This window comes from Mesoplodon densirostris, chromosome 2 (assembly GCF_025265405.1).
Source record: "Mesoplodon densirostris isolate mMesDen1 chromosome 2, mMesDen1 primary haplotype, whole genome shotgun sequence".
NCBI lineage: Eukaryota > Metazoa > Chordata > Mammalia > Artiodactyla > Ziphiidae > Mesoplodon > Mesoplodon densirostris.
The window spans coordinates 179355913-179370427 of NC_082662.1; the positions used below are offsets into that span (position 1 = coordinate 179355913).

General features: G+C 38.0%; 1 protein-coding gene across 1 annotated transcript in view; it reads right to left on the reverse strand.

Moving 5' to 3' along the window:
- Nucleotides 1-606: 606 nt before the first annotated feature.
- The window catches only part of KCTD3 (potassium channel tetramerization domain containing 3), a 71119-nt gene continuing 57210 nt past the window's right edge, over nt 607-14515 (reverse strand). Inside the window, exons 15-18 of the mRNA XM_060091436.1 lie at nt 7596-7692; nt 3646-3830; nt 3428-3566; nt 607-2671 (exon numbers count right to left, since the gene is read on the reverse strand). Of these exons, the coding sequence (XP_059947419.1) occupies nt 2110-2671; nt 3428-3566; nt 3646-3830; nt 7596-7692 (983 nt within the window). The 3' untranslated portion in view covers nt 607-2109. The remainder of the gene's footprint in view (nt 2672-3427; nt 3567-3645; nt 3831-7595; nt 7693-14515) is intronic.

A 14515-nucleotide genomic window follows, 5' to 3' on the forward strand; every position in this document is an offset into this window, starting at 1 on the left:
GTTGGGGGAAGATTCTAGTCTTTTTTACTGATGGTTTTTCAGCAGTTAGTTAGTTGTGATTTTGGTGTGCCCAGGAGGGGAGGGTGAGCTCAAGGTCCTCCAACTCCACCATCTTGTCTGAAAATCTCTGTTCACGGTTCTGGAGGCTGTAAGTCTGAAATCAAGGTGCTGTCAGGGTTGGTTTCTGGTGAGAGTGCTCTTTGTAGGTGGCCATCTTCTGAGTCCTCATATGGCCTTTTTTCTAAAATCTTCCTATTCTTCCTTACAACGATGGACAGTGTTAAAGATGTTCCTGTTCTCCTAAGAAGTGAAAGAAGTTCACACAGCAGAGGTGAGGAAGAGAGGAGGTTGTGGTGTGCAGGTGGCTGTGGAGGTTTTTCCCCTTTCGGTCTCAAAAACTCTAATAAGGTAATTATCCCTGCTATGCCTAAGTTTTTTCATTATAATCTGCTCAAGGTTACAAGTTAAGTGCCAGAGTAGACTCAAGTTCCTGCTATAACATCAATGTTCAAGCTCTTGTTATGTGAAAGAGAAAAGATTTGTAGTATAATGCAAATATAGTACAGAATAATGGTATAGTGAATTGCCTTTTTATAAGATTTTATTATATAATTCTTTAAAAAAACTTCCAGTGGCCTTTTACTCTTGGAAAAGATTGGGTGAAAACACTCATTTGTAAAGTTTTCTTACTTGCCCACCCAACTTTTACATGAGTATGATAATGAGAAAGAAGGGTGTAAGAGAGAATTACAATCCTTAGTAATAATGAAATTATGCTTTGCCTAACAATATTTCCCCTCATTGGTAATACAAGTTAGCTTTCATACATATAAATTGCTCCCTCTCCCCTTCCCCTTTTTTATTATGGGAAAAAGTAAAGACATGAACAAACTCATAGTAGGTGCACTTTAAACAGGATAACTGTTCCTTAAATAACTTGAAAACACAGTCTTAATCACTTTTATTTGACTTAATTGACAAATACAAGAGAATGGCTGTGAAACCACTCGCAATATAGTAAACTTTAAAGAATTTATTTTGACTTGATCCACTTATACTTCTCAGAATGGGAATATATACATTATTCACCAATAAATGCTTAATGCTTTAAATTTACAATTACCTTATTTGCAGAAACTTGGAAATCATTCCAATTAAATGGAAAAAAATACAAAAATTTTTTTGTTCTTATAATTCAAAATATATTTAAAATATTTCTACAGCAGCCAAAACCTTTAACTAAAAAATTCAGAACTGCAGTCTCAAGCTTAACAAAATGGCCACATTCTAATTTAATTATCTTGATTATTAACACAGGAAAAAAATATGGTGGCTCCTAAAACAAGGGAGACTAGCAACTGGTACAGTTTTCCTTTGTGGGCACTCAAAGCTGTCTTTATTATTTTTATTTCATCTGTTCAAACACAGACAATTGCTCCAACTTTAAGAAAGTTTAAACTGACTTTCGACCAATTTAATATTGGTGATGCTTGCTAAGATTTAAGAACTCCAACAATGAGACTCAGAAAATGACCACAATTAAAATTATCCTAAAGGACTTCCTACTACACAGAGTAATCTGGTATTCAATAGTGTTTTTGAATTACATACTTTTTCACAAACATAGCACCTCATTAAATAACTGGTAAACCACTTTGCAATCACAATAAGGGTTGGGAGACTAAGCTCCAAAGAGAATTATGTAATTCACTTAATATAACATTGCAAGACAAATCTCAGGCATAATCAATCAACATTAGGAATGCAGTCTGTTGGTTCCCACACTCTAAGGGGATGCTCATCTATATGGGCACCATCTTATTAAGACATGGTACTATGCTTTCAAAATCCACAGGGTAAACACTGAAATAGACTCCTGCTTTACAAATGATCTATTAAATGTGCCTGTAAAACTAAAAAAAAATTTCCAAAAGATCTGAAGAGATGATATGCTTATTTTATCTCCTTACCCCAGGTAATTCTGTCAAAAAGATACTGAATGAAGTCCAATCTTAATTTGTAAAGTTTTGGTGTAAAAGCTAATGTGCTGAAATCCAGTAAAGTTTAACTCTCATCTAAATTAATGAAACTACTCATTTTGCTGAGTTTTCACAAGCTGTACTCTTGACCTGAAGAATCACTTTTTTTGTGCCGAGGAGATGGAGTAGTCTTCGTAGGAGATGGGGATGCAGTACCAGGTGAGTCAGTTCCTCCATCAGAGGTACTTGGTGATGATGCCAGGTGGGGGACTTTCTTTCTTCCAAGGAATCCTCCTCCTTCAAATCCTCCTTTCTTCCGTAACTCCACTTTATTTTCATTTTCATCTTCTGATGACCTTTTCTTGGATTCTAGAAAACCTTCAGCTATTTTATGCACCTCCACTCCACTATCAGATTCTCTCAAACTTTTAACTTCGGTTCCAGGAGACTTTCTCTCATACACATTACATTCCCCTGTTGCCCGCTTCACTTCAGCTTGTACTGGACCCAAGTTACCATCTTCAGGGACAGCTCTTTCTACATTTCTGTTCAAGTTCACAGTCTGGAAGTCCCTGTAACTGTGAAAGCTCTCAGTCCTCCTTGCTCTTGCTAACAAGGGACTTTCTCTGTAAGGCCTCATGGAACCATAAGTAGCTGCTTCATGGATGGCTTCATGGTGCTGGAGCTGAAGACTGAAATACAGTTAATAATTACAGCTCACATTTCTTTCTTTCTGGGATTTTTCAGGGGCACATCTCATTAATTAAACTACCAGTTAAAACATGTAAGTTTTATAATGAATACTATATCCTTATTTATATATATAAAAATGTATTTTAAGCACACTATATACTGTATGTGTGTGTAGAAAATTAACAATGCAAATAATACACCATACATATATATTTGCAATGAAGCTAGATTTTTGAATAGCTGAAAAAAGCTGGGGAAAACACCTTTAAAACCAATGTGGAACCAACACAGTTTCAGTATTTGGCCCTTAATTCAGATTTTGGGATTTTTTAAAAAATATGGTTAACTAAAACAATATACTAAGGCATTATGTGCTTTTAATACAATGACAAAGTAAGATTAGACAAGATAATGTTATTATTTTTATTAATATGTCCCTAGGCAATAGGAACACCAGTTCCACATACCATCTAAGGGGACATGTGATTTTTCTAATTTCCTTTGAATGAATTCTTGATCACATAATAATCCAAATTGGCAGCAATTCACAAAATAAGTAAAAGGGTAAAAAATGTTTTTTTATGAAAAGAAACATGCATATAGTTGAGAAATTTAGTAAAAAAAATTAAAAAATTGAATAGCAACATAAAGTATGAATTTAAAATGTACTTTGAAAAATTTGGCTTTAAAGAACTATGTGATTACAATAGCTCAGCCAATTTTCCCAAAGCAATCAATTCAGCTCTTTAACCTACCTAGAATTTGATTCACGAAGACGGCTATGCTGAACCACAGAAGTTGCTGGACTGATATTAGGAGTAGCACAGCGAGATGTGCTCAGATCACATTGATCCAGTAATTTGAGTAGCTCCTCTTCAGTCGGACCACCTACATCTTAGGAAAACATACATCACTATAATCACTTATGTCAAAAGCCTACCCTGTGCCAAACACCTTTCCATATGGAACCTACCCTTATCCTCACTTTTGTTAACCATATCCATGGCAGTGGTCAGATCCCACATCTGAATGCTGCCGTTTGTGTGGCCTGTGAACAAGTAGCGCCTTGGCCTTGAGCCCATCCTACTGGAGCCCTCACATTCTCTCACTGTAAATGAGGATATTGTAGTACAGTCAACAGCTTGGATCTCACAGATTCTGCAAAAGATATTGTACAGTTGTAAACCATGAGGAACAAATTACATTTTATAATTCAGATTTTTAAATTAATTAATTGTCTCTTTGCAAAGTTACAGTTGACTCTTCCACACATATAAAACAGATTTAAAGGAGTCAAAGAAAGTCAACAGGAATAAAATTCAAGCCTGTATTCTCCAATATATTAATATTCAACTTTTTCAAAGCATTTTTATAGCTATCTTCATTGATTTTTTTCATAAAGGATAAAAGAACCTGACAAAGCAATTATCCACATTTGACAAATGAGGAGACCAAGCAATGTCAGTAAATGGTGTCCCAAAGCCATAGAAGGGTTAATAGAATTGTACTTGATTGAAACATTTATCCCAGCCTACTTCAAAACAAAGTTGAGGAAGCTTATTTAAAAAAAAAAAAAAAAAGATTATTAACAATTAGTGCCAGGCAAATGCAAGCTCTGAAAATAAAGGAGGAAGAGGAAAAACAACTCATATTAATGTGAGAAACACAGGAGCAGAATATGAAGCTTAGCTGAGCTTCCTAGCAGGCGGGGAAAAGGATGGTGGAAGGTAAGGGGTGAGTTCATTCCTGCAATGCCCACATATAGCAAGTGACAGAGCCCATCCCAGTCTCATTCCCAATCTCAAGGCAAAAGCTAGTATTTCACCATTCAGTATGAGGTTTGCTACAATTACTTTTGCAGATATTATTTATCAGATTAATGAATTTGCCCTTTATTAAGTGCTAGGATTCTTTTTTAAAAATCATAAATGGTTGCTGAACTGTCAAATGTTTTTTGTGTTTATCAAGATGATCACTTTTCTATTTTTGTTAATGTAGTTAATTATTTTTCAATAATATCTGTGAATTGACAAAATATTTTTAAAAATCTAGATTCCTGTTTCTGTTTAAAACTACAGTCAGCCCTCCATAATGTGGAACCCACAGACACAGAGGGCTGACTGTACTATACCAGTTCATATAAGGGACTTAAGTATCAGGGGATTGTGGTATCCACCTGCAGGGGGGAAGTCCTGGATAAGGATGTCCCACTGTAAATAATAATTAAGAAAACAGTTGGACAGCCCCATGCAAATCAATGACAGTAAAACACGCCCTCACATCATACACAAAAATAAACTCAAAATGGCTTAAAGACTTAAAAATAAGACATGATACCATCACATTCCTAGAAGAGAACACAGGCTAAGCATTCTCTAGCATAATTCATACCAGTGTTTTCTGAGGTCAGTCTCCCAAGGCAATAGAAATAAAAGCAAAAATAAATAAATGTGACCTAATCAAACTTACAAGCTTTAGTACAGCAAAGGAAACCATGAACAAAATGAAAACACAACCTACAGACTGGGAGAAAACATTTGCAAATGATGCACCCAACAAGGGTTTAATTTCCAAAATATACAAACAGCTCATACAACTTAATACAAAAAAACAACCCAATCAAAAAATGGGCAGAAGACCAAAAAGGGAACCCTCCTACACTGAAGGCAGGAATGTAAATTGGTACAGCCACTATGGAGAACAGTATGGAGATTCCTTAAACTAAAAACAGAGTTGCCATATGATCCAGCAATCCTACTCCTGGGCGTATATCCAGACAAAACTCTAATTCGAAAAGATACAAGCACCTCTATTTCACAGCATCACTATTCACAATAGCCAAGACATGGAAACAACCTAAATGTCCATCGACAGTTGAATGGATAAAGAAGATAACCTGTCTACAATGGAATACTACTCAGCCATAAAAAAAGAATGAAATAATGCCATTTGTACCAACATGGATGGACATAGAGATTATCATAAGTGAAGTCAAAGACAAATATCATGTATCACTTTTATGTGGAATCTAAAATATGACACAAATGAACTTATTTATGAACTAGAAGTAGACTCACAGACATAGAGAACAGACTTGTGGTTGCCAAGGGAGAGGAGGGATGGATTGGGAGTTTGGGATTAGCAGATGCAAACGATTATATACAGGATGGATAAATAAGGTCCCACTGTATAGCACAGGGAACTATATTCAGTATCCTGTGACAAACCATAGTGGAAAAGAATATGAAAAAGAATATGTGTGTGTGTGTATGTGTGTGTGTGTGTATATATATATATATATATATATATAAAAAACCAAATCACATTGCTGTACAGCAGAAATAAATACAACATTGTAAATCAACCAAACTTCAATAAAATTAAACAATTAAAACAAGCCTAAGTGCATGAAAACAAACATATGAATATGATTTGGCTCTTTTAATTTTTCCTATGGGATAGACTCCTTAGAATTACTTCTTCCTTTAAAAGTTTTTACAAGTTTTTTTCCCTGCCTACTTATAAAGCCCTTTCATTTCACTTCTCACTATTAAGAACCTGAACTGTCTTTAAACAAAAAGCTTTGCTTCACATTAGCTTCATAAGGGGCTGATTTCCTATTTAATATTACAAAGTAATTTGTACAATTAGTTTTTTTTTATGGAGGGGAGGGGAATAAAGCCTAAGGGCCTGGATTTTAAATGAGAGAAAAAAACATTTCCAACCTGGCTCCTTGGCTTATTATCTTTACAACTATAGCTTTTCCTCTGGAATCATAAACTTAAAAACTATATAAAACTTGTTTTATCATGCAGAAATTGTAGTTGATTACAACACTCTGCTATTGTTTGAAGTGACAGAACAATACTTACGGAAAGAACAACACTGGAGAGGACATGAGCACTGACAAAGAATATGAAAGACTACATTGTTAGAGAACGCTGTTATAACAGCAGCTTTAAACCATTTGGCAGCTTCTTCACCTAACATGTACACCAACACTAAAGCGCAGTGATGCATTTATCCAGATAAAAATCTGGCCTCTAACTACACTGTAGGTTCCTAATAATATTTTCTTAAAAAAATAAAAAACAAGTTTAGAACACAAAAATCATTTTCTGGAATCAATTCATTTAACAATCACTGATGACTACATGCAATGAACTTTGATGGAAAGAAAATTTATCATTCAAAGACTTTTATCATTAAAATATTAAGACATCAGCGATCACATGCTGAAGAAAAGATAATAGAGAAATTCTTTAAAATATCACTAGCATTAGTAACATTAATATAAAAATTTGTAACCTACTTAGTAACTACTAATAGGAATTTTACTTTTTTCACTTTCTTGACATGCAAAAAATTTGTTTTTAAAGAGGAGAAATGTTACAGTGCAATATGTTTGAGGCTGTAAATAATAACTTTAAGTGAAGTACAATTTTAGTCAAATGAAAAAGAGGAAGAAACTAACTCCTACTGAGCATCAATTATAGGGACTATGCAAGGTATTTTGCATGTTTTTCACTCAGTGAAATCTTGGCAAGGTAGTTAAACTTTAAAAGAAACTGAGGCTCACAGAAACAAAGTAAGTTAAGTTGAATTTACATAGCTAGTAAGAGGAAGTGCCAGAATTAGAATTTCACTTGTCTACCATCCAATTCACTGTGTATCTGTTCTACTATCATATCGCTCGTCCTTCCTAAATGTCCACAGCATTAGTGAAAATCATAAGTAGATTCTAGAGAATAAGCACTAAGTATACTGTCTTAATTTTAAGTTAAAACGACCACAAGATAAAGAATAGACGTCTCTCTCAAAGATCTGTTTCTGATACCACTATTTATCAGTGTCAAATGACTTCACATGTTTTGCAACACAAATGTGACTTCTGAATATAATAGCTTTACAGTAAAGTGTTACCTCTTTCCAGTAGATGAGAGTCTTACAAACAGTTTGTTAGTGATGGGAACAACTTTCTGGATAAACACCTGTTGATCATCTCTCTCTCCAAAAGGCCCTTGGGTCAGAAAACAAAATGGCAAAAGTTAATTAAAATTCAACAGGTTTCATTTAAAAAAAGGAACATTAATTTTGAAAAAAAAGAATTCTTCATGTCTGTCAATGTGGCATTGCATTCCATGTCAAAATCAGACACAAAGTGCAACACTACAAGTAGTTCATATTGCATCAGAAATTAAAAAAAAAAAAAACTCAAAATGGATTAGAGACCTAAATTTAAGACCAGACACTATAAAACTCTTAGAGGAAAACATAGGAAGAACACTCTTTGACATAAATCACAGCAAGATCTTTTTTGATCCACCTCCTAGAGTAAAGGAAAAAAAAGCAAAAACAAAAACAAGTGGGATCTAATGAAACAAAAGCTTTTGCACAGCAAAGGAAACTACAAACAAGACAAAAAGACAATCCTCAGAATGGGAGAAAACATTTGCAAACAAATCAACGGACAAAGGATTAATCTCCAAAATATATAAACAGCTCATGCAGCTCAATATTAAAAAAAAAAAAAACCAATCCAAAAGTTGGCTGAACACCTAAACAGACATTTCTCCAAAGAAGAGATACAGATAGCCAAAAAGCACATGAAAAGCTGTTCAACATCACTAATTATTAGAGAAATGCAAATCAAAACTACAATGAGGGCTTCCCTGGTGGCGCAGTGGTTGAGAGTCCACTTGCCAATGCAGGAGAAACGGGTTCATGCCCCGGTCCGGGAGGATCCCACATGCTGCGGAGCAACTGGTCCCGTGAGCCATGGCCACTGGGCCTGCACGTCCGGAGCCTGTGCTCCGCAATGGGAGAGGCCACAACAGTGAGGGGCCCGCGTACCGCAAAAAAAAAAAAAAAAAAAACCTACAATGAGGTATCACCTCAAACCAGTTAGAATGGACATCATCAGAAAACCTACAAACAACAAATGCTGGAAAGGGTGTGGAGAAAAGGGAACCCTCTTGCACTGTTGGTGGGAATGTAAACTGATACAGCCACTATGGAGAACAGTATGGAGGCTCCTTAAAAAACTAATAGAATAGAATTACCTTATGACCCAGCAATCCCACTACTGGGCATATACCCAGAGAAAACCATAATTCAAAAAGACACATGCACCCCATTGTTCATTGCAGCACTATTTACAATAGCCAGGTCATGGAAGCAACCTAAATGCCCATAGACAGACGAATGGATAAAGATGCGGTACATATATACAATGGTATATTACTCAGCCATTAAAAGGAAGGAAATTGGGTCATTTGTAGAGATGTGGATGGAACCAGACACTGTCATACAGAGTGAAGTAAGTCAGAAGAGAAAAACATCATGTATTAATGCATTTATGTGGAACCTAGAAAAATGGTACAGATGAACCAGTTTGCAGGGCAAAAACTGAGACCCAGATAAACATATGGACACCAAGGGGGGAAAGAGGCGAGGGGGTGCTGGTGTGATGAATTGGGAAATTGGGATTGACATATATACACTAATAAGTATAAAATGGATAACTAATAAGAACCTGCTGGGGCGTCATTCAAGATGGTGGAGGAGTAAGACGTGGAGATCACCCTCCTCCCCACAAATACATCAGAAATACATCTACATATGGAACAACTCCTACAGAACACCTACTGAACGCTGGGAGGAGACCTCAGACCTCCCAAAAGGCAAGAAACTCCCCACATACCTGGGTATGGCAAAAGAAAAAACAGAGACAAAAGAATAGGGACTGGACCTGCACCAATGGGAGGGAGCCGTGAAGGAGGAAAAGTTTCCACACACTAGGAAGCCCCTTCACTGGTGGAGACTGCAGGTGGCAGAGGGGGGGAGCTTCGGAGCCACAGAAGAGAGAGCACAGCAACAGGGGTGCGGAGGGCAAAGCGGAGAGATTCCTGCACAGAGGATCAGTGCCAACCAGCACTCACCAGCCCGAGAGGCTTGTCTGCTCACCCGCCGGGGCGGGCGGGGCTGGGAGCTGAGGCTTGGGCTTCGGTTGGAGCGCAGGGAGAGGACTGGCGGCATGAACACAGCCTGAAGGAGTTAGTGCGCCACAGCTGGCCGGGAGGGAGTCCGGGAAAAAGTCTGGAGCTGCCGAAGAGGCAAGAGGCTTTTTCTTGCCTCTTTGTTTCCTGGTGCGCGAGGAGAGGGGATTAAGAGCCCTGCTTAAAGGAGCTCCAGAGACGGCTGTGAGCCGTGGCTATCAGCGCGGACACCAGAGACTGGCATGAAATGCTAAGGCTGCTGCTGCAGCCACCAAGAAGCCTGTGTGCAAGCACAGGTCACTATCCACACCTCCCCTAACGGGAGCCTGCGCAGCGCGCCACTGCCAGGCTCCCATGCTGCAGGGACAACTTCCCCGGGAGAACACATGGCGCACCTCAGGCTGGTGCAACGTCACGCTGGCCTCTGCCGCCACAGGCTCGCCCCGCACTCCATACCGCTCCCTCCCCCCAGCCTGAGTGAGCCAGAGCCCCCGAATCAGCTGCTCCTTTAACCCCGTCCTGTCTGAGCGAAGAACAGACGCCCTCAGGCGACCTACATGCAGAGGCGAGTCCACTTCCAAAGCCGAACCCCAGGAGCTGTATGAACAAAGAAGAGAAAGGGAAATCTCTCCCAGCAGCCTCAAGAGCAGCGGATTAAATCTCCACAATCAACGTGATGTACCCTGCATCTGTGGAATACCTGAATAGACTATGAATCATCACAAAATGAGGGGGTGGACTTTGGGAGCAACGATATATATTTTTTCCCTTTTTCTCTTTTTGTGAGTGTCTATGTGTAGGCTTCTGTGTGTGATTCTGTCTGTATAGCTTTGCTTTTTTACCATTTGCAGTAGGGTTATGTCTGTCCTTTTATTTATTTATTTATTTTAGTATAGTTTTTAGCACTTCTTATCACTGGTGGATTTCTGTTTTGGTTTAGCTGCTCTTCTGTTTTTTTAAATTACTTTTTAATTTTTTAAATTTTTAATCATTTTTAAAAATAACTTTATTTTATTTTGTTTATTTATTTATTTACTTTCTTTTTTTTCTCCCTTTTATTCTGAGCCACGTAGATGACAGGGTCTTGGTGCTCTGGTCGGGTGTCAGGCCTGTGCCTCTGAGATGGGAGAGCCGAGTTCCAGACACTGGTCCACCAGAGACCTCCCAGCTCCATGTACTATCTAACGGCAAACATCTCCCATAGATCTCCATCTCAATGCCAAGACCCAGCTCCACTCAACGACCAGCAAGCTACAGTGCATGACACCCTATGCCAAACAACTAGCAAGACAGGAACACAACCCCACCAACTAGCAAAAAGGCTGCTTAAAATTAAAACAAGGTCACAGACACCACAAAACACGCCACCGTATGCGGACCTGCCCACCAGAAAGACAAGATCCAGCCTCATCCACCAGAACACAGGCACTAGTCCCCTCCACCAGGAAGCCTACACAACCCACTGAACCAACCTTTGCCACTGGGGACAGACACCAAAAACAACAGGAACTACGAACCTGCAGCCTGCGAAAAGGAGACCCCAAACACATTAAGATAAGCAAAATGAGAAGACAGAAAAACACACAGCAGATGAAGGAGCAAGGTAAAAACCCACCAGACCAAATAAATGAGAGGAAACAGGCAGTCTACCTGAAAAAGAATTCAGAATGATAGTAAAGTGATCCAAAATCTTGTAAACAGAAGAACTAAAGAGCAAACAAACAATGATGAAGAACACAATAAATGAAATTAAAAATTCTCTAGAAGGAATCAATAGCAGAATAACTGAGGCAGAACAACAGATAAGTCACCTGGAAGATAAAATAGTGGAAATAACTACTGCAGAGCATAATAAAGAAAAAAGAATGAAAAGAATTGAGGGCAGTCTCAGAGACCTCTGAGACAACATTAAATGCACCAACATTTGAATTACAGAGGTCCTAGAAGAATAAGAGAAAAAGAAAGGGACTGAGAAAATATTTGAAGAGACTATAGTTGAAAATTCCCTAATATGGGAAAGAAAATAGTTAATCAACTCCCAGAAGCACAGAGAGTCCCATACAGGATAAATCCAAGGAGAAATATGCCAGGACGCATATTGATCAAATTATCAAAAATTAAATACAAAGAAAAAATATTGAAAGCAGCAAGGGAAAAACAACAAATAACACACAAGGGAATCCCCATAAGGTTAACAGCTGATCTTTCAGCAGAAACTCTGCAAGCCAGAAGGGAGTGGCAGGACATATTTAAAGTGATGAAAGGGAAAAACCTCCAATGAAGATCACTCTACCCAGCAAGGATCTCATTCAGATTCGATGGAGAAATTAAAACCTTTACAGACAAGCAAAAGCTAAGAGAATTCAGCACCACCAAACCAGCTTTCACTAGGCAGGAAACAGAAGAGAAGGAAAAGATCTACAATAACAAACCCAAAACAATTAAGAAAATGGTAATAGGAACATACATATCGATAATTACCTTAAATGTAAATGGATTAAATGCTCCAACCAAAAGACTTAGACTGGCTGAATGGATACAAAAACAACACCCGTATATATGCTGTCTACAAGAGACCCACTTCAGACCTAGGGACGCATACAAACTGAAAGTGAGGGTTTGGAAAAAGACATTCCATGCAAATGGAAATCAAAAGAAAGCTGGAGTAGCAATTCTCGTATCAGACAAAATAAACTTTAAAACAAAGACTATTACAAAAGACAAAGAAGGATACTACATAATGATAAAGGGATCAATTCAAGAAGAAGATATAACAATGGTAAATATTTATGCACCCAACATAGGAGCACCTCAATACATAAGGCAAATGTTAACAGCCATAAAAGGGGAAATCAACAGTAACTCATAGTAGGGGACTTTAGCACCCCACTTTCACCAACGGACAGATCATCAAAATGAAAATAAATAAGGAAACACAAGCTTTAAATGATACATTAAACAAGATAGGCTTAATTGATATTTTAGAATATTCCATCCAAAAACAACAGAATACACTTTCTTCTCAAGTGGTCATGGAACATTCTCAAGGATAGACCATACCCTGGCTCACAAATCAAGCCTTGGTAAATTGAAGAAAACTGAAATCGTATCAAGTATCTTTTTGGACCACAACGCTATGAAACTAGATATCAACTACAGGAAACAGTCTGTAAGAAATACAAACACATGGAGACTAAACAACACACTACTTAATAACCAAGAGATCACTGAAGAAATTAAAGAGGAAATCAAAAACTACCAAGAAACAAATGACAATGAAAACACGGTGGCCCAAAACCTATTGGATGCAGCAAAAGCAGTTCTAAGAGGGAAGTTTATAGCAATACAATCCTACCTTAAGAAACAAGAAACATCTCAAACAACCTAACGTTTCACCTAAAACAATTATAAAAAGAACAAAAAAACCCTAAGTTGGCAGAAGGAAAGAAATCATAAAGATCAGATCAGAAATAAGTGAAAAAGAAATGAAGGAAACAATAGCAAAGATCAATAAAACTAAAATCTGGTTCTTTGACAAGATGAACAAAATTGATAAACCATCAGCCAGACTCATGAAGCAAAAAAGGGAGAAGACTCAAATCAGTAGAATTAGAAATGAAAAAGGAGAAGTAACAACTGACACTGCAGAAATACAAAGGATCATGAGAGATTACTACAAGCAACTATATGCCAATAAAATGGACAACCTGAAAGAACTGGACAAATTCTTAGAAAAGCACAACCTTCCGAGACTGAACCAGGAAGAAATAGAAAATATAAACAGACAAATGACAAGCACTGAAATTGAAACTGTGACTAAAAACCTTCCAACAAACAAAAGCCCAGGACGAGATGGCTTCACAGTCGAATTCTATCAAACATTTAGAGAAGAGCGAACACCTACCCTTCTCAAACTCTTCCAAAATATAGCAGAGGGAGGAACACTCCCAAACTCATTCTACGAGGCTACCATCACCCAGATACCAAAAACAGACAAAGATGTCACAAAGAAAACTACAGGCCAATATCACTGATGAACATAGATACAAAAATCCTCAACAAAATACTAGCAAACAATCCAACAGCACATTAAAAGGATCATACACCATGATCAAGTAGGGTTTATCACAGGAATGCAAGGATTCTTCAATATACACAAACCAATTAATGTGATACACCATATTAACAAACTGAAGAATAAAAACCACACAATAGGGCTTCCCTGGTGACGCAGTGGTTGAGAGTCCGCCTGCTGATGCAGGGGACACGGGTTCGTGCCCCGGTCCGGGAAGATCCCACATGCCGCAGAGTGGCTAGGCCCGTGAGCCACGGCCGCTCAGCCTGCGCGTTCAGAGCCTGTGCTCCGCAATGGGAGAGGCCACAACAGTGAGAGGCCCGTGTACCGCAAAAAAACCCCACGATATCTCAATAGCTGCAGAAAAAGCTTTCGATAAAATTCAACACCCATTTATGATAAAATCCCTGCAGAAAGTAGGCATGGAGGGAACTTACCTCAATATAATAAAAACCGTATATGACAAACCCACAGCCAACATCGTCCTCAATGGTGAAAAACGGAAACCATTTCCACTAAGATCAGGAACAAGACAAGGTTGCCCACTCTCACCACTATTATTCAACATAGTTTTGGAAGTTTTAGCCACAGGAATCAGAGAAGAAAAAGAAATAAAAGGATTCCCAACTGGAAAAGAAGAAGTAAAGCTGTCACTGTGTGCAGATGACATGATACTATACATAGAGAATCCTACAGATGCTAGCAGAAAACTAATAGAGCTAATCAGTGAATTTGGTAAAGTAGCAGGATACAAAATTAATGCACAGAAA